General features: G+C 34.8%; 1 protein-coding gene across 3 annotated transcripts; it reads right to left on the reverse strand.

The window, feature by feature from the left end:
* Positions 1 to 6,312: 6,312 nt before the first annotated feature.
* On the reverse strand, positions 6,313 to 18,934 carry LOC122038352 (protein LEO1 homolog). 3 transcript variants are annotated; one of them, XM_042598060.1, is made up of 12 exons: positions 18,655 to 18,934; positions 16,397 to 16,788; positions 15,801 to 15,912; positions 15,193 to 15,378; positions 14,613 to 14,789; positions 13,828 to 13,959; positions 13,486 to 13,665; positions 13,101 to 13,232; positions 10,868 to 10,981; positions 10,548 to 10,778; positions 6,804 to 6,950; positions 6,313 to 6,665 (listed from the first exon to the last, which is right to left on the reverse strand). In XM_042598060.1, exons 1-11 carry the CDS (start codon positions 18,796 to 18,798, stop codon positions 6,816 to 6,818), a joined length of 1,935 nt encoding a protein of 644 aa, XP_042453994.1. In that variant the 5' UTR covers positions 18,799 to 18,934; the 3' UTR covers positions 6,313 to 6,665; positions 6,804 to 6,815. The 3 variants fall into 3 exon arrangements, with proteins under 3 accessions (XP_042453994.1, XP_042453993.1, XP_042453995.1); XM_042598059.1 differs by having other exon boundaries at positions 6,313 to 6,950; XM_042598061.1 differs by lacking the exons at positions 6,313 to 6,665; positions 6,804 to 6,950 and having other exon boundaries at positions 10,549 to 10,780; positions 10,869 to 10,981.
* Positions 18,935 to 20,151: the final 1,217 nt, after the last annotated feature.

Raw genomic sequence — 20,151 nt, forward strand, 5'->3', positions numbered from 1 at the left:
GAAGCATAAATACAATAACAATGCAAATAAACATACATATCTACTCATGCATAAGTCATGGAACCTAACCCTAGTCGCCCCCTTCACCTAAGCTCCCCCTAGAGCTAGGATTTCCTGCAAAGATTAACTTTTTCCCTTTTGCCAATAAATGAGCAATTGCTCCCCCTTCACCTAAGCTCTCCCTTGAGCTAGGATTTCTTGCAAAGGTGTGTAGGTTCCCTACTTAAACCCAACATTTCTCCCCCTTTGCCACACATCAAAAATAGCTCTAATAATTCTCAATTATTGGACTCTTTAACCTCTAATGATCATAATTATCATATATTAACCCCCCCCCTCCCATAAGGTTACATACATATTCATCATCCTTTTGGTCATTTTCTATTGTTGGAAAACACTTCTAGCCTGTTTCAGTCGACTGTCATTAACCCCAGTCGACTATCCCCTTCAAAACGAGCTTACAGAGACCTTATGTGCTCAAAAAACTATTACCAGTTGACCGGTATATGAACCAGTCGACTGGTACTCTATTTTAGTAAAAATAAACCTTTCTGACCAATTTTCATAAATGCACCAGAAATTCCACAGACCTCCAAAAATTCTCAAATTTTGAGAAGAGATTTATTTTACCAATGTCTACTTGGAGAAAATATATAAAAAAATATATTTATCAACGATCTCAAGATTGACATAAAATTCAAAACTAGTTAAATGGTTCAATTAAACCTTGACCTAAAGTCCTAGTTTTGGCTTACTCTTGATGTATCTCCCCATACTAAATCACAATACTTCCCTAGCATGGGTTTATATGGCATGTATACATCAAAAATTAATTTTTATACAATATGACACCATTGTCATATTCGCATGCATGATACCATCCTAATTGTGTCAACCCATTAGGTTAGAGACTCAAGTCCATCTCCTAACCACTTGGCACATTTGATAACCCATCTATCATAGGTCCCAAAGACTCTTCCTACCCTTAGGACTCTTAAGCTTAGCCACCTTCCTAGGTGACTCATTTACCATAGCTACACCCACATGGTGTACCTTAGTAGACTTCTTCTTCTTAACGTTGGGCACCTCATCCTTTCCATACTCATATGTGACCCTTGTATATTTCTTATAATGGACCTTGGATGATTCTTCCTTACCCTTAGTCACTCCTCCCTTGCCATTGTCATGTGTCACCCTAACACTTGACCTCCTTTTGGCCTTGGAGGGACCCAATTTGACATTTTTGGATCTTTGACCACCTAAACACATGTCAAGTCCTCTAGGCCTAATAATGAACCTATCTAGAACTTTCTCCATTTCCTCAAGTTTTACCTTCAAGACTTGATTTTCCAATTCTAGGGTTATAACTCTTGAATCAACATGTCCACCTTGGATATCCCTAAACCTACCCACCTTCCTACGCATGTCTCCCCTTCTTAATATTTATGCTTAGATTTTCACCCACTTTCCTTCCCTTAGGCAAAGTAGTTTGGGTCTTATTAGATATACCCTTAGTACATGATTTCCTAGGGGTATCTACCAGGTTAACCCTACTCCTATCATTGTACCTAAATCCATGATTATGCTTGGGTAAATAATTTACATTATTTCTAACAAGCATATAAGAATTAGAGTTTGGATTAAACTTCAAAATAGGGATTACCTTCCCTTTTACCTTTGAAGCTCCTCCTTGACTTGAGCTCCTCTTCTTTTCCCATTTCTTCAACTACGTCAATTTTTTGAGCTCTTCTCTCCTTGGGAATTTTGTGTGGTAGTAACCCCACTTATTATTTGTGAAGCACCTAATGTGCTTCTTCTCCTTTTTCTTCCTACAACTCACATTAGTTAAATCAACTTTAGTGAGTTTAGGATTTACATCCCTTACCTTTTGGAGCGTTGGACATTTACTCTTGTAGTGTCCTATCTTCCCGCACTCAAAGCAATGAATGTGGCTCTTCCTGCTCTTCTTGGTGGATGAGGTGGAGGGTTGAGCTTCCAAGATCTCCTCTTCCTTGGATGGCTCCTCTTCCTCTTCACTCTCTTCCTCGGATGTTGAGATCGTGTTGACATCCGATTGGTTCTTCTCCTCTTGGACCAATGAGCTCTTCTCCTTGGGCTCCTCCAATCCTTAGAATTTTGTTGGATCTTCATGGAATGCAATGATATTTCTCCAAATATCACTTGCATTCTCGTAATTACCTACACTCAACAACACGCTAGGAGACAATAAATTCAATAGAATTTTTGTTACCTCCTTATCCGCCTCTGATTTCTCCCTTTGCTCCTCGGTCCAATACTAAGGTCAGAGACACTTCCCCTTCTTATCCGTTGGAGTCTTGAATTGTTCTTCCAAAGTCATCCAATGGTTGCACTCCATTTGGAACCATGTCTCTAACCACATCCTCCAATAATTGAAGTCGTCTTGGTCGTACAGAGGTGGGATCTGAATATCTCATCCTAGCGGTCCTTCCGACTCCATCTTCTTCTTCCTCTAGCCGCTCTCTTTGTGATTAGTCCAATAAGAGCTCACCTAGCTCTGATATCACTTGTTGGAACCTTCGCTAGAGGGGGTGAATAGCGTCTCACCCAAAACATCGATTCCTACACTTATTAGTACGCACAGCGAAATACAAAAACAAATACTAATAAGAGAAAGCAAACCTAACACATTGATTTAACGTGATTCAGAGATAAAACTCCTACTCCATGGCTGTTCATAACGTGGAAGATCCTGACTTGTCGGTGGATGACTCCTCGGAAAACCTTCGGCTAGCTCAAGCTCCTTGTCGGTGGAGAAACCTCGCCACAAACACTTGAATACAAGCACACTGATCACACGAGGGCTTGGGAGACTCTAATAAAGGTTAACCTCCTCTATTTTCGTCAATCATGCTCAAGCACCCCAAGCTCTATTAAATAGAGCTCGGGAGGAAAACACCGAGCTATTTTCTTACCACCAGTCGACTGGTAAAAAAACTAGTCCACTGGTCCTAAGTAGAATTCGACTGTTACAGGCCAGCAGCTCGATACTAGTCGACTGATGGAAGTATCAATCGACTGCTCTACATGGGTTGTGCAAACAGAGGCATTCTGTTCGATACCAGCCAACTAATGAAAATATCAGTCGACTGCTATAGTAATTGCTACAGTAAAACCCTAAACCTAGGATTTTACCCTGAGCTCAATTTCTCATGCACTCGTCCTTGCCCGCACAACCTAGACTTAGCCTTCTAACCTCCTCCATCAACCTCGCATCCCTCGGATGCCTCCCCATCCTTCACGCCTTACCTTCTGAAGCTTCCATCGGTCTTGTCATTATTGTTAGATCATTCTTTGCCAAGAGGTCGTGCCTTCGAGACTTCATCCATTGCCAAGTCACACTTGGACTTACGTTGCCAAGACTACATGCTTGGACTGACACCGTCAAGACTCATCCTTGGACTTTCCTCCTTTACCAAGATCACACTTGGACTTTTTTTGTTGTACCTGTATCCTGCATACTCACAATGCATATTAAATATGACAATAAACTTAACTTAAATATTTACCCAAACATCAAAATGTAGGATACCTAGATTACTCCAACAATAATGATAATGATATGATTAAGAAAAACGATGAAGATTTTGATGATTTAGATATTTGAAGTGTTTTTTCTTTAATTTGAATTGTATATAAGCATATTTATTTGCTCGTAAATTTTATATTTATATTATTGTTTAATATTTTATGGGCTCTAATTTTATTAGTGAAATATTTTGATAGAAACTTTGTATGTATGTTTGACTTGTAAAATTTATACCTGAGCATTTTACTTCGGTAAAATATGCAGCTCACCTTACATCATGCACCTCATATTGTGTCATGCACCTCACCTTATCTCATGCGCCTCAAGCCCCATAGCACTTATATTTTTGGGTGTCTCATGTCTTAAATAATTATGGTTTAAATTTATCAATAAATTTTGATCAAATTTATAGATAAGGGTCAAATGTAAAGAATATTGAATTTTTTTTAATAATTTTTCTAAACTGATAGAGATACGGAGTTAAAAGTTTTTGGGCATGGTGAGAATCAAGGCCTATTAGACTAGGCTTAGACTGAATTTAATTTGAATTTAATTTATTTAAGTCCATCAATCATAGTTTCAATGCTTTTAAAATCCTAACATTTATCATGGATAAGATTAGAAGAATGCAAGAGAATTATTAGTATTATACTAAAGTGAATTAGAGGTGTCTAAATTCATATATAATATTGTGCCATAATTAATTAATGAAGATTGAATTTTTTAAACAATATCTCTAAATCGATAGGGATCATGAGTCAAGAGTTTTGGGGACGGTGACACTTAAGAGAATAAAAGAAACCTATTAAATAAGGTTTGAATTGAGAGTAAAGATCTTTTTGTCCATAATCTCTGATCCTTTTTGTAATTTGCATGTCGGATCGTAATCAAAATCTGATCAAAATTGACGACGATCTCTCTTGGGTTCACTTTTCTATCTAAGTTATAGTTTGGTTTGAGACAGACCGCCAGAGACCGCCTGCAGTGGATGGGCCGCCTGCAGTGGGTGGGCCGCCTGCGGTGGGCAGGGCCCCTCCTGCTCGGCGTCATATAGTTCGTCCACTGTCAGTGGCCTTCAGCCGCCTACCTCGAACCAAATTATAACCTGAGTGGGAAGATAAATTCAAGGGAGATCATAACTAATTTTGACTAGATTCCGATCGCAATCCGACCTATACATTATTGAAGGGACCAAGAGAAAATAAAAAATTATGGACTAAGGATCTGAACTCTTGGATTGAGGTTAAAACTTATTGATGGTTTAAATGTTTTTGATATCATAAAATTTTAACATGGATAAAATCAAAAGAGTGCAAGGAAATTTTTGGTATCGTCCTAAAGTGAGCTAGAGTTGTCTATCTTCAGATATGATATCGTACTAAAAGTAAAATAATTTATAGGTCCAAAGTTTTGAGGCATAGTGAAATTCAAGGGAGGAAGAAATCTATTAGTTCAAATCTTTCACCTTTGGAGCATCTGGTAGTTGCTTCTGCCAAAGCAACACCAAGGTAAATTTTTTTTTTCAATTTTTTTATCTTTGTTTCATTTTTTTCTCTTGTAATTAACTATTAAAAAGATTAAAAAAAACTAAAAATATATTTTTACTTTTATAAATATTCTTTTATAAATTTATAATTTTTTTATTAAGGCTTAAAATTAAAAAAAAATAGATAAATTTGGGAGATCGCCATCATGACATAAATTTAAAATAAAATTGAGGAGGTTATTTAAAAATTATAAATAAGAGATTATTTATAATGAATAACATTAATTTAATATAAATTTAAAATTTTTAAAATCATCATGAAATAATTAAAAAAAATTGTCTTGACTAGTTCGGTTTGGTTTAAATGAGAAAAAAATTATTTTTAATTTAGGGTTGGAATAGACCTAAAGATTATTCTTAAAAAAATGTGCTCTTGAATAAAAATCAAGGTTTAATTGGCTCTTGATAATTCTCAAAAGTTTGGTACGGCATGGTAAAATGCCACTCTCTTCGCCTCCAGCTCATATTCGACTGATCATCATATTACTGGCATGAAAAATCAAGGCTTGAACAGCAAAGACAACTACCACCATCCACTGTTCCAAACGCTGCTCGCAGATATTCTACGCCAAGCAAAAAGAGCAAAAGATTTGGACATTCCAAACAGAGTTCCTGAAAAAGCCCTTGCTTTCAGCGGTGTCTGAACGAGGAAACGATACTTGTAATGCATTCAAGTGAAAGCAAGCTTCCAAATTGAAGCACAATGAAGGAACAAGTCTTCACTGATACGTTCAACTTCATGGCCCCATAGAAAAGGCACTATTACTCTATGGACCCAGAGATTCTGAGCGAGATCCCCAGTAGAATTGATTCAACCGTTTGTCTAATTGATGATCATTAGTAATTAAATTACATAAAGAGGTTTAGATAATATCCTTACTCGTTTAACTATTCGCATATAAACATAGAGTTCTTATTAGATAAATATTGAAGTAGCAATCTATTTTTAACAAAAAATCAATATTGTTGTGTTCATATATACAAAGAAACTAAATATTAATCAAGCGTCAAAAGGGGATAAGAATTAACCTACATTGGACAGAATTTCAAGTTATAATAGAAATTTACATCATCGAATCATAAATCTAACAAAGTGCAAGTACCTTAGATTTATAAAAACAGACCAAATGTCTTTCATAAAGTTTGGGCTACTTGGATCATCACCAGTGATTAAATCATATGTTCCAGAATGAAAACATAGCACATAAATTGAAACTGGCATAAGATATAAACTAGCATACAAAAATTACAAGTTTTAAGTCAGTTGGATGATATTTTCAACAGTTTGATCAGTGATGAGATATCTTGAATACATTGAGGGGGAAAAAAAAAGGAGGGTAATGGCGATAGTATGAAAGCAATAATTTTGAGCTGCCAAGAGTTCCCATGTTTGGCCCTCAATATTAGTAGTCAATAAGAATAATGCATTAGGGTACGCATTCTCCAAGCCTTCGTAATCATGAACGCAATGCCAGTGCAATTTAGATTCTGTATCTGCCACTGTAAGTGCATTTTGAGCAACTCAGTCTCTCAAGGTTGGGTAGGCATTCACTGTGATTTAAGTTGTAAAGCTAAGTAAAAGTGGCAGATCAATCTTCAAATTCGAATGAAAATGTTTGGGTCTCATCTGCAACTTGGTGTGACTTTTAGGATAATAAAGCATGTACATTTGAATAGCAGAGAAATCACCATGACAAGTATTCAATCCTCATCGCTATCATATACTACTGCTTTTCTGCGATGAACTGTCTTTCTAGGAGGAGACTCCTCATCTGACTCGATCTCCTTGCGTTTCAGGTTGCTGCGTCCAGTTTCCTTTATTTTTTTTCTTGGCTCCTATAGCAAGAAAATAACAATTAAGCATTTCAAAAGAAATGAATGGTATCGACTATCAAGTCTTTTGAAACTCACAGTTATATAAATGTTTCCAATGAGAGCAACTATCAATCATATGACCTGATTCATAACACTAGATCACATAGTACAATACTACATTGTCAGTTGAACTTTAGGCTCAATACTACATTGAATCAGGACCTTTAGGCTCTCAACTTATCTTTGTTTTGATGAGGAAGCGGCCCATTGTTCACCTTGATTTGGTCAAAATATGCAGAATCTCTAACTTTTCATGGAGGATTAGATCCAATAATAGGTGGTCTATGGATGGCTGATATTGCAAGCCATCATTTAGCTATTTGCAATTCTTTTCCAGATCACAGGTCATGTGTAAGTACAGAACTAGCTAGGGCATTAGTCATGGCCTTAAAGATAATTTAAGATAATCTGTGTGCTTAGTTAGAGCGAGAAGTTACGAAGTTCATGATCATAAGTTTCACTTTTATTCCAAATGAATTGTATCAGTGTTGTCATTCTTATGCCCTTTGTTAAAGTTGATCAAAGCTGTACCAGATATATTTACTTTTAGTGATAGGTGCACAAATTAGATTCTCATATTATTATACCTGGTAGTCATGATCCACAGCTTCTTTCCGTGCAATATAATTAACAAATGAACTGAAAAGAATTACAGTTTGTCTTGGACATAGTATATAATATCGAGTAGAAATATAAAACACACTTGACAGCATAGATCAACATCGTTTAGGGAAAATGGCTATAATCAACAACATCGTCAAGCCATATTAGTCCAAACTATTTTATTTACATATTAGTCAAATATTAAATCAATCTTCTCATGAAGTAATCACAAGCCATATGTTAGATGCAATGAACAGCCACATGTTGGTAGAGTTTTAAAATGACCATCATCAAGTAATATTGTCCGAACTATATGGGATTGTTTCAATGGAGTTTATCATTTCAGTGAACAGATACAAGGCTATATCTTGTAATATTTAAGTCTTTTAAATCATCTTGCATTAAGTTAATGAGAGTTTTCTTTGATTTCCCTATACTTTCTCAAGCTTCAAATCTAATCGATTCAGCATGTCTAGCAATAAAATATTCTCTTCCATTATATCATTTAATGGAGGTAGAACTAAATGCTCCTGGGTAGTAATTATATTTTATCTCATACCACTCCATCTCAACTATCAACTGTTTTCCTTCAACCCTCAAGTTCATCAAGCTCCTCTCGAGCTATGGGCAATTCAAAAGATACAGAAGTGCCATTTATTTCTTCATGCTCACTCCAAGTCCAGAGTACCATTTGTACAAATAAGGATACCCTTCTTTACATGTTTTTTTCTTCATCTAGATACATATAGGATAAACGACCCTTCATATCTTATAAACAAGGACCCCATGATCCTTACCTGAGATCGCAAATCCCAAGTTTGTCCATGAAGAGTTAATCTAATTATATTAGGACATCCGCAATCGTAAACCTCTTAAAGAGGTTTATGTTCTGCCATATCATTGTCACATCAAAAGTTAAAAACCTTACTTCTTTTAAAAATCATTCTCTATTATCATAAAACCTCTCTTTTTTAAAAACTCCACTTCTTTCAAAATTCTCTCTCTATCCTCTCTCCACTATTTTTTTTTTATAAACCTGATCCCAAGATTTTGATACAGGTTTATAAAAAAAAACTATAATCCCCACCTATGTAGTGGAGGAGGGGTTTATATTGAGAGATTTATAACATAAATTGCCTGCTATAAATCTCCCACTGCAGATGCCCTTAGTTTCTATTATTGATTTCTTCTTTGTAATATTAGTGGATAGGGCCTCATTGAAAAAGCGTTATCAAATCTCATGCGTTGGATACTCTTGCTAATGCGAATGGAAACCTTATATAGATATACCATTCTATGTACTCAGACACATATTCATTGGCAACTCCATATCAAGTAATTATATTTTTTTATCTATCATATTCATATTAATATTAATAATTTAATTCAATATTTAAAATTGTCAATTTGATTTTTGTAATGTTACTTCGTGTTTTTAATCATTCATTAAATATTTTTAAAAAGAATGATAATCAAATCTATATTTTTCGAACATGTAACTCCCATTAGTCATATGAAAGAATGATAATTTTTCCTAAACTCTACCTATTATTTAGCAAACATTAAAGAGTTGAATCATTATCATTAACAAAAAAATTAAATAAAATATTGGACTTCATTTTTATTTAGCATCTTCTCAATTTTTTGATAGATTGGATATTTAAAATAACTTGAATTTGATTGAATTCTTATTATATTATACATTATTGTAGTACTAATTTTAATTTTATAGTTTTTGTTTGATTTATTTTTCTAGAAACGAAATACATTATTACTCTAGAGAATCATACATCTTAAATATTAAAAGCATGAACTAAATTTTATACATGAGGCAAAGAATGAGTTATCACCCAGTTTTGTTGAATACCTGTCTACCTTCATTCCTAAACTCATCAAAACTACAATAAGAATATCATTTGAATCTACAATTTTACCTATTTTTAATTTCTTTAAAGCAATAAATGTGCTACTTCAAGTCCACTTTGAACTATTGATACGTCTAATTGGAAGTAACCAAATAAGTTTACAATGAAACCTAGAAATTGGTCACTAATCCATTTGAACCTTGATTTAGGAGTACATCATAAAAAATAATTGACTCTAGATATAGTAACATGGGATAAAATTATTTGAAGCATGCATAGAACCAAAAGTGTCCCTTGTTTCAAAGAGAGGAAAACAAATTATCCACAATTTATTTAATGTCCAAAGGCGAATTAAAAGCCAAGTGGTGGTAATTAAGATCCCGTAGGAAAAAATGACTTTAGCTCCATACTTTTGGGGTTAATATGACGAAAAAAGCTCCAAATTCTAAGGTGACATTTACAACCTCCAAAACTATAACTTTCATAGAATGATCATTAAATTTCATCTTTAAGTAATTGCATTGTCATCACAAAAAACATTTTATCATCTTTTACACATCTAATATTACTAAAATCTCTATATTTAATTTCTCTAACTTTAATCCAATAGATAGTTTTCCCTTAGGCAGCCTTGGCGCAACGGTAAAATTGCTACTTTGTGATTGGGAGGTCACGGGTTTGAGTCAAACATCCTCTTGCAATGCAAGTAAGGCTCTATACAATACACCCAATATGGTCTGACTCTTCCCCGGGACCCCATATTAGTAGGAGCTTCATGCACTAGGATGCCCCTTTTTTTAATAGTTTTCTCCCCTTTTTACTTCTTAATACCAACACCATTAAACTCATTGTTTTGAACTTCATAGGTGCTACATATAATAAACTAAATACTATGAAAAAGATATTTAGATAAAATAAACTATAGAAGCAATATTGTAAACCAGCAATTTCATCTATAAAGAAGAATTTTCCTTTTTCGTCAAATAAATAACTTCAATAAGCCATCTACTTTTGGAAATTGTTTTTTTTAATAGTTAAAAAAGGTGCAAGAAAGTACTAATGATAAATTTTATTTGGTTGTTATTCTTACCTCCTCTTCTTCTGATGGAGATATAGCATCAGCAGCTTCTTCATCTACCTCTTCTTCATATTCATCTTCATTTTCTTGCTCATCTTCCCTTGCACCCATTGGAGACCTCTCAATCTCTTCACCTTCACTTTCATATTCTGATTCTTCTTTTTCACTCTCAGAGTATTCCTCAAGCGGTCTCTTTGATGAGCGAGCAGCAGATAAGGATGGTTTATTTGTATGTAGATTTGACTGACAAATCACAGAACTTGGAGGCATAAGGTTAAAGAAAAAGGATTTGACAAATGGCAGTTGCACAATATTGCATTTCTTATTCTAACCTTTTTTGCATTAATTATGCGTTTCTCAGCCCTTGCTTCTGCTTCCAAGTCTTCCTCAAAACGACTACGAGCTGAACCTCGATGAGAACTGTAATAGTCTTCCGCTTCATCTTCCTACAGTCATATCAAACAGCTGTGGCTCATAGTAAATGGCAATGGAATTAGAGTTTTAAGATAATTAAACTAATATAAAAGTGAAGCAAAGATGATTGTTTCTACAAGGGAATAAACATAAGAGCTGTTGCTCATACAAAATGATCTTATGCAAGACCTCATGGCAACAAAGGGAGAAAGCATGCACAGACAAAGGTTGGATTTGAGAAGGCTTTCCCAAGGTGCTTTGATATAGTGTTCAGTAAACAGATGCCTCAAATCCCCTTGCTCAAACCACTGCATGCTCAAAGTGGCTTTTCTAAAACAGATGAGAAGTTGCATTCCAAAAGTTATTTCCCAAAAAAAATTACTTCCAAAAGTTAATATCAATATTAGACAAATAATGGAACATTCATACTTTATTATATTATATAAATTACTTTTGTTTTATTGCCTCAAAATAAATTTTAAATGATAAATTATTATCTATATATCAATAATTCTGTAAATAATATTCATCATTACTATCCATCAAGTTGTATTTGTCCCAACTATTAGGGTGGGATTATAAATATGCAAATAATACTGATAAACAAAAAACAGAAAAATATCTTAAAATAATCTTCAGTAAACGAATCAAAATATTCATTGCTTAGTTCAACAATAAATCACTAAAATAATATGTAATCATATAATGTCATCAAGATTTATGTAACCATTAGAACAAACTACACATTTTAAGAAAGTTAACATTTTTTTAAAAAAAATAATTGATTGTATGAATAATATTATTTTTATATAATACAAATTGATTAAATTCTTAAAATATGATATATTAGCAATTAGAAATAATCATCAATTAATAACATTAGAATCATCATGCCATATGAAGTAAATAGTATCATTGTCGAAAAATTTATATTCTTTATCATTTAGGTATAAATATAACATCTTATAGCAATAGGTTTATAATAAAATACAAACTATTAATAACATAGTTTTATAATAAAATACAAACTAATAATCCCATCATTAAAATAACTACATTTTTAAAACATGCATCTAAAAAGTTAGGAAAAAATCTGAGTGGCAAATATAATTTGTTTTATAATTCAATTAATAATATTTAATTTATTTAGTTACAATATTACTATTACTGTTTCACAATAATGAAAGATGTTTACAAGTACACTTTATCCTACGTTAACTAACAAAATTGTTTTTCAAAGGAATCTTGAGATGCGTGTCAGCAATCACTGAACTACTTTCATAGTTTAGTAGAATGCATTTCCTGAATACACTTTTGATATACAAATGACATGTCAAGGCCAACCTGATTCTCCAGTTTATCAACTGTAATGCTAGTAAGAACAACAAAAACAGACAGAATAACTGAGATTATTCTGAATGTTTCAATTGCTGAAACAATAGAGTAAATAATGAAACAAGTCAGAAACAAAAAAAAAGAAAAAAAAAATGTAAAATAATATATTCAAACATTATATTACAAACTAATAAAAAAAATGCTAACGCCAAGAGTAAACCTTGTAAAGCATAAAGGAAACCATAAAACCATTAAAAAAAAGGACAGCCCGGTGCACGAAGCTCCCGCCATGCGGGATCCCGGGGAAGGATCCATTGTACGCAGCCTTACCCTGCTTTTTGCAGAGGCTGTTTCCAGGATTCGAACCCGTGACCTTTTAGTCACATGGCAACAACTTTACCGTTGCGCCAAGGCTCCACTTCCATAAAACCATTAAACATGAGAAGATAAAGTACAACAATGATGATAGCACATTGAGGTATTAGAAATTAACTACAGATAGAAGATTATGACAGCACAAGTTGCACTGAGCACACTTCACAAAGTGTTATCAACATTATTTTCAGAGATCAACTGTCAGGAAGTGCCAAAGAGTCCTCCAAATGGGAGATAACAAGAACACGATTAATGGTTGTGAAATAGAGCACATTTTGATACAAGCTTAATTTTTTTTACCAGGGTATTGTTCAGAACATACATCCACTATGCAATCAGTTGTGATGAATTTCACAGTAAGAGAAAATTCTGTAATGACTTATTAATTCCATGGAGCCAACCAAAAAAACAAAAACAAAAAATAGTCAGGAAGTTACAGACCTCATCAAGTGCATCTTCCAAGAACCCTGGAGAGAGTTGTCTTCCTCTATGGGCAGGTTGTGCATACTTGCGGTTAACCTTTTCTCTTTTCCTATGAAGAAGTGCATTGGCTCTAATAGTTTGGCCAACAACCTACAAAATTTTACCATGTACAAGGAAATCACGAAGCCAGAACCACACCCAAAGTGAAGGGCACGCAGCCCCCAATATTATGCAGTGGTTTTTTTTCTTAGGGAAAAGAAGGATGAGTATGCATTAGTTATAGTTATAAAATTTCTAATGTGTATGCCATCAAATATATTTACTACAAAAGAAACCATAGTCCAAAAGGTAATAATTAGAATTCCAGTAACAAAGTATCAAGATATAAGAGTAGTTTCTTAACCTTTTCTTTTTCTTCTTTCTCTCTCTCTGGATCAATCTCCGTAATACAATTCTTCACCTTATAAACTTTTTTATGACGCGAATCAACAAGAGCAGTCAATAAACGGTGGGACTTAGATGACAAAGAAGATGGCATAAACCTCATCTTTTGTAAGAGCCTGCCTTGAGATTGCAAAATTCCCTGCAAATAAAAGTATTTAAAAGATTGTCAATAATGGTTAATAATAATTCTAAATACCTACCCTATTGGAGCAAGGAAAAATTAAACATGCATTTTATTCATCCACTTTAATCATTTGTTGGTTAATATAACAAACTTAAGGCATGGATAACAATTCTGCACCTTTCCACGTCGAAGAAAAAGGTGGCTTTGATCATGATGTGCATCATTCACTGATATGTCTAGAACTTCATTTCCAATCAACAACTGTAGACTTCCATCTTTCCACCTCACAAACCTTGCATTACTTTCATACTGCAGAAATACATGACCAACAAAAAAGTACATAAGACAATGTTTCCCATTTCTGTTAGTATGAAACTATAATCCCTTAACAGGATATTTTATCAAGCTCAGAGACTTCAAATACATATAGAATCTTAGTGGTGGGACTAAGGATTTATATCAGGTTGTATGGTACCTCCTATCTGTATGTATACCAAATGGTTTGATAATATTGGGCCTTCAAAGAAAGTAGGGGCCTTGTGTACCTCATAATTCTTTAAAATTATTTTAGATAGATCCTAGGAAGTGTAGCTTGCTATAAGATAAGGTATTTAAAAAATGAGCCAGTTTTTTATAGAGCACATAACTTTGATCTTTGGTTTAAGGTAATATAATTTTAATTATAATAAAAAAGATACAAAACTATATAATGTTGTTTAAAACATTAGTTATGAGAACTAACATGGAAACTTCTAACATGAGGTCATATGATACTTGAGGTTGCCGAGATGAAAGAAGTAGAAGCAACTATTGTCTGTGATAGTAATTTACTAATCTAGGAGACCTCCAATTGTGAAGTTGACAAGGAAGAAAGTAAAGAAAAGGAATAGGGAGAGAAATTAACACATTCATCTTATTCAAGGCTCATGTAACATATTTCAGAATAGAAAGTTTTTGCTCACAGAGACTGTGCCATCACGGTTCTTCACCATTCTCCAGCGCACAATATTGTCTTCTAAGCGAATTCGTTTCTTCACACCAGATTCATCAGTTACAAAAACATCTTCTTCAACATATGTCTTAGGATCAAAAGGCTTTGGTTCAATGCCCATGATGTTAGAAACTTTAATGACATTCATCTGAGGAATAAAAAAAAGAATATATATCTGTTAAACAAGTCATTCTGTGGGCATAAGTTATGAAACATATGACAGTAGATAATGTAGATTGATAGGAGAAGAAAGCAGATTCAAGTTTTTTAGATTACATCTATATGCTAAATTGTGGATTATCATCAAATGTATTCATGGGGAGGAAAAAAAGAGAACCACATTGGCAGATATTAACCATGCAAAAAAATTGTGACCTAATGACATGATCTTTGACCTCAAGATCATTAGAAAAAAGACAATAAGCATCATTCTAGGAAACAATGAGTTACAATTATTCACCAAATACAGTTCATTTCACCATACGATGAAGTGTTATCTCAGGAGGCGTAGAATTGTGACATCAACTAAAACAAATGTAACAATAACTCACCCGATCAGGTCGGCTAGGTGGCAGTTGCAAAGGAACATCCAAAACCAATGGGGGGCCAACTGGTTTTTCTTTAGGTTTATCGTCAAAATTTTCATCCTCTGTTCCATATTGCATGTCCTCATCAGGCACTATATCTTCTGGCTTTAGATCTTGTTCATAGTTTGTTTCCTCCTCTGCAGGAGATCTCTGGCACAAAATAATCAGGAAAAACACTTACATTGACAAAAATAAATAAATAAATAAATAGATAAAAGAGATCAAATGACTATAAATTCTTGCTTTGGACTAACAATATAACAAACAATCAATTATCCTAACATGACTAAGGCAAAACTATATACATACACCAGATATCATTTTGAATTCAAACACCAATTCAACTGATGTGACGCCAGTTGAAAAAAAAATGACATGGCACAAAGGGATATCTATCTCACATAGATCCCAGACAAAGAAATCTCATGACGAGGAAAAAGCTTATTTAAATCAAAAAGCTATTTACAAGAGGGGTGGAGTTGGTTAAACCAATCATATCAAAAAACATATCTACAAAATATCTTTGTTTCTAGAAACAATCAAAAGAAATAAGTAAGTTTTTGCACTCTCACATGTGAATCATGCTCAATTTCATCTTGACCACCATATTCAGCCTGTTCATCCTCATCAGAATCTCCAAATACATCACGAACAACTTCTTCATCTTTTTGCTCATCCATTGACCTGCCTCAGAAGCAGAACCTTTCATAAGAATGCACCAGAGCAGGCTTTGAGACAATTTTAAATCAGTAATCTAAGGAAAACAAAGTCATCAGCATAAATGTGTATAGGGTACAGATCCAGATAAATAATAGATTTTCTGTTTACAGAGAAGTTCGACACAATATGGTTACCCTTTTCTGGAGAGGCACTGAAAAACATTAGAAGAAAAAGGTTCTATTACACCATATAACAGTATTGAAATGACCAAACATCCAAACTAGCCCTTGAAAGAATCAAACAATTGGAGCACTAAGACATTTTGAAGCATTGACTTTAAACATATGTCAATCATCTTGAATATAGTGTTAACCTTTATATTGCTACTAATTTAGTAAATAAAGCCAAATTCCAAATGAACCTGAACTGAGAATACATTCAAAATATGAAGGAAAAAAAACGTTGCCACAAAATAAAAGTGTGAACAAAACCTTAGTTGATATTTCACCTTGACTTCCTGGGTTGATCAGAGTCAATCTCTTCATCTTCATGATCAGCATATCGATTATCTTCAGATTCCTCAGACTCACTGGCCATCACTTCTCTTCTTCTGCTGGTCGTTACCCTTTGTCCATAACCTTCTTCCTCACTTTCTCCATCTTTTGGTTCACTTTCCATCTTCTCATAACTAATTCCTCTTTCTGGAGAACTTTGGAATCTTTCGCCCTCACTCTCTACTTGCTCAAGATCAACATCATGAGCTTCAGCTTCACTTTCCATTTCAACCTCACCTTGCCCCTCCATTTCACCTTCACCATAGTTCTCAGCCTCACCTTCACCCTCACCATCATTCTCAGCCTCAAGATCACCATCATTCTCAGCCTCACCTTCACCTTCATCCTGAAGAAATAAGTCAACTAAGAAAATGTTGAAGTATCCTCTAAGACTCAAAGTCAAAGAAGTGGAAAGTGAAGCAATGAAGGAAGAGTGAAATCACAATACCGCAATAACAAGATTATTCATCATTACAATTGTCTACTCAGTTTCAGTATTTATCAAATTGTGCACAACATACAGCACAGCATTTCTCAGTTAGACGTGTACTACAACAGTTCATTCACTGTTATCAATATAAAGAAGGTGTGCAATTAATTTTCAGTTTACAGTAAAGCTCTAGGGTTACGGTTATTAAAACAACCATGAATTTTGCAAGTGTATGTTCCCAATTTATTTCATAAGAGATAAGATTTTTCCAGTGGCATTTATTATCTCATAATATGCAATCATGAGCAAAGAATTTGCAATTGCTCAACAATTCTGCTGAATAATCTTTCATTTACAAGTGCCACATATGACAAGGAATATAAATAGTTAGTAAAATATCATTTTGTCCCTATAAGCTGCTCAGGGTTTCAATTAGATTACTGCCCCACTAGTTCATGTCATGTGGTTATTATGTCTTGTTTTACCATTTATTGATTTTATGATTAACTTTATTGATATATGTTACTCAAATACAGGTATGAATATTTGACACAGTATGGATCAAGATGTCAAGCTATCAAGTTTCAAGTCAGAATATGGGATCAAGGAATCTAGATATCTTATAACACAAAATATCCTTACCAAGGCAGGGATAACCAAAGTGTCCAAGTAATGGAACTACTGACCACAATAAGACTGATTATCCATCATCACCCAGCCAGTCCACAATAACAATGTTAATGGTAAATTCTTCGGTATAAATCTGTCCAATAAAGGCCATGCCAACCAGCTTACTGTTGGCAAGGTCCCGCATTTGGCTAGTAACATGTTTGCCATTGCCAGATAGTGAGAAGCATACCCCGCGAGGAAAACACAAAAATTATAGCATGTAGAGGGCATAAGTCAATGACAGCAAACATGTAACAATGTTGGTTGCAAGTAATTCTATGGTGGTCACCATCATGTTTTTCATATATTGTGGTACAAAATGATGGTTCATTTTGCTATTAATACAAACACCTAGAATTCAAAAATGAAAGAGAAGGATAAAGCCATTCAGATATACTAATATGGTTCAATAGCAAACCAAAGTCGAAAGATAATGAAAAACCCCTAATAACTTTCTCTAACTATCCCTTTGGGGTATTGAAAAGCATATGTAACTTTAATTTATGATAACTAATAGTCAAGATCGTTCTCTATTATTTCATAGGATTCAGCAAGGCTGGAAATTACAGTTCTTTACTCCTACATGGAGGAGCAACAGAATGGTGGCATTCTACATTTGCAACAAAGTTATCACCATTTTTTCCTGTATATCTCCCTATCTCCTTCCCATCTACAATTCTCTCCCTCCTCCTCCTCCTCCTCCTCCTCCTCCTCCTTCTCTATTTAAAAGTTAATTCCCATAATATAACATGCATTAATGGCCAAGGTTCAACATTGAAGATTTTTAACAATCTAAACCAAATTGAAGATTTAGACAGATAAGCTTGCCCGCACCATGAAAAAATAATCAAAGTTCACCGCCCTAGACTTGTATTGACGAAGCCAATACAACATTTACAGTCTTCTACGAAATTGAATATTCAAACTCTACCAGCAGATATGAACTTCTATTCAACATTCGTTCCGAAACCACCAACCGGATGACAGAGATCCGGGGTGTGTGTGTGTGGTAAAGGCATCACAAATTAGGGCAACGGGGTACAAACAATTCCATCGTGTTTTCTTTTCCCTTTTTTTTTTTTTTGTTGTTTGTTGAACAAAAGAAACGTATACCGATTCATAATCAGAGTGATTGGCGGCCGCCTCGTGAACCGAATTAACTTCCTCTTCTTCCTCTTCGTCCTCTGACTGCTCTCCGAAAAGGTTTTGCATCATCTGATTCCTCGTCTCGTCGGCCATGTCTCTCTCCCCTGCCATTGGCGACTTCTGACTCCTCCCCCGCTCTCTCAATGGTTCGACTGAGAAGTTCAAAATCGATCTTTCGCTACCTTCCTCTTGATTCGCCCAGTCTGTTCGCCCGCAGCGCGAGGCCTACCTCTACTTCCTCCGCTCTGGGGGTCGGCATCCTTTAATTGCTACAGGGAGAAACGGGCCGTTAGTTGTATTTGGCCCATTAGAAAGGGCCCTATCACTTAGCCTGCCTGCCCGGGCTACTGTACAGAGGACGTCAAGTTATCATCTCCTAACTACCTTATATTTGTACGGATTTTTTTCAAATGGAAAGTGCACCTATCGGATATTCGCTGTGAGCATTTTTTTTAATTTACTTTAATGGTTGATAAAAAATTTTTATGAAATCAAATTGATTGTCTCAAGTTCAGTACTTCTTGATTTATTATTTTTTTTATCACTCAGATTACCCTCTCTTGATATGGTACAACAGCAAAGTGTTTAGCAATTTATCTAAGTATTTATGATTTACCTATGGTATCGAGTGCCGCATGTATATATTAAATTATTAAAATATTTAAAATATTTTTTAATTATCATAAAATTTCAAGCGTTTTTTGATAGGACTGTATAATTCTACCATTCAATCCTAATCCCAAATTGCTCCTGTATATATCATGATTTTATAAATTATGATTGGACTGAAGGCCCAAATACTCTAGATTATTAAAAAAAAAAATCCTATGGCTCAGTCGCACCTAGGGAGCAGATTGTGCTCAATGCGACACAAACTAGGCCAGGTCACTAAATCCAACCTCCACCCTCTTTCATCATCATTGTTAACATCTGGCTTGTAACACAAGCCACGTTCTATGATCCCAAATCCACCAGATATCAACCTTCACGTGGAAGGGAAGGAGAGCTTCATCATCTGTTCTTGCTATCTGGCAAATAGATACACTTGATGCATAACCTCTTCTATCTTTTTCAAAGTCACACTCCCAATCTCCCCAAAATGACATCTCTCTCCTCTTTCTGCATTTGGAAGTCCTTATCAGTAGGCTAGCGTATGACCTTTACCACCAAGTCCTCAGTCAGGCCTGACTAAAATGAGCAGAAATATTCCACTGCACCGCACTGCACTGCTCTGTGCCCTGCCACACAATGTCCAAACACAAGTCCAACTCCAACTACAAACACACCATCATCCTGCTTCAGAATCCAGAGAGGAGAGCAGAGCACTACTTTACTTTCATTCTCTGCGTCCATTTACTGAGGTTCATGGGTCTCTTGCCTTGGCGTTTAAATCACCCCGACTTCCCTCTCTCTCTCTCTCTCTCTCTTCAACCACCCAACGACCCATTCTGCTCTTGATGGTCG

This window comes from Zingiber officinale, chromosome 1A (genome assembly GCF_018446385.1).
Source record: "Zingiber officinale cultivar Zhangliang chromosome 1A, Zo_v1.1, whole genome shotgun sequence".
Taxonomy (NCBI): Eukaryota; Viridiplantae; Streptophyta; class Magnoliopsida; order Zingiberales; family Zingiberaceae; genus Zingiber; species Zingiber officinale.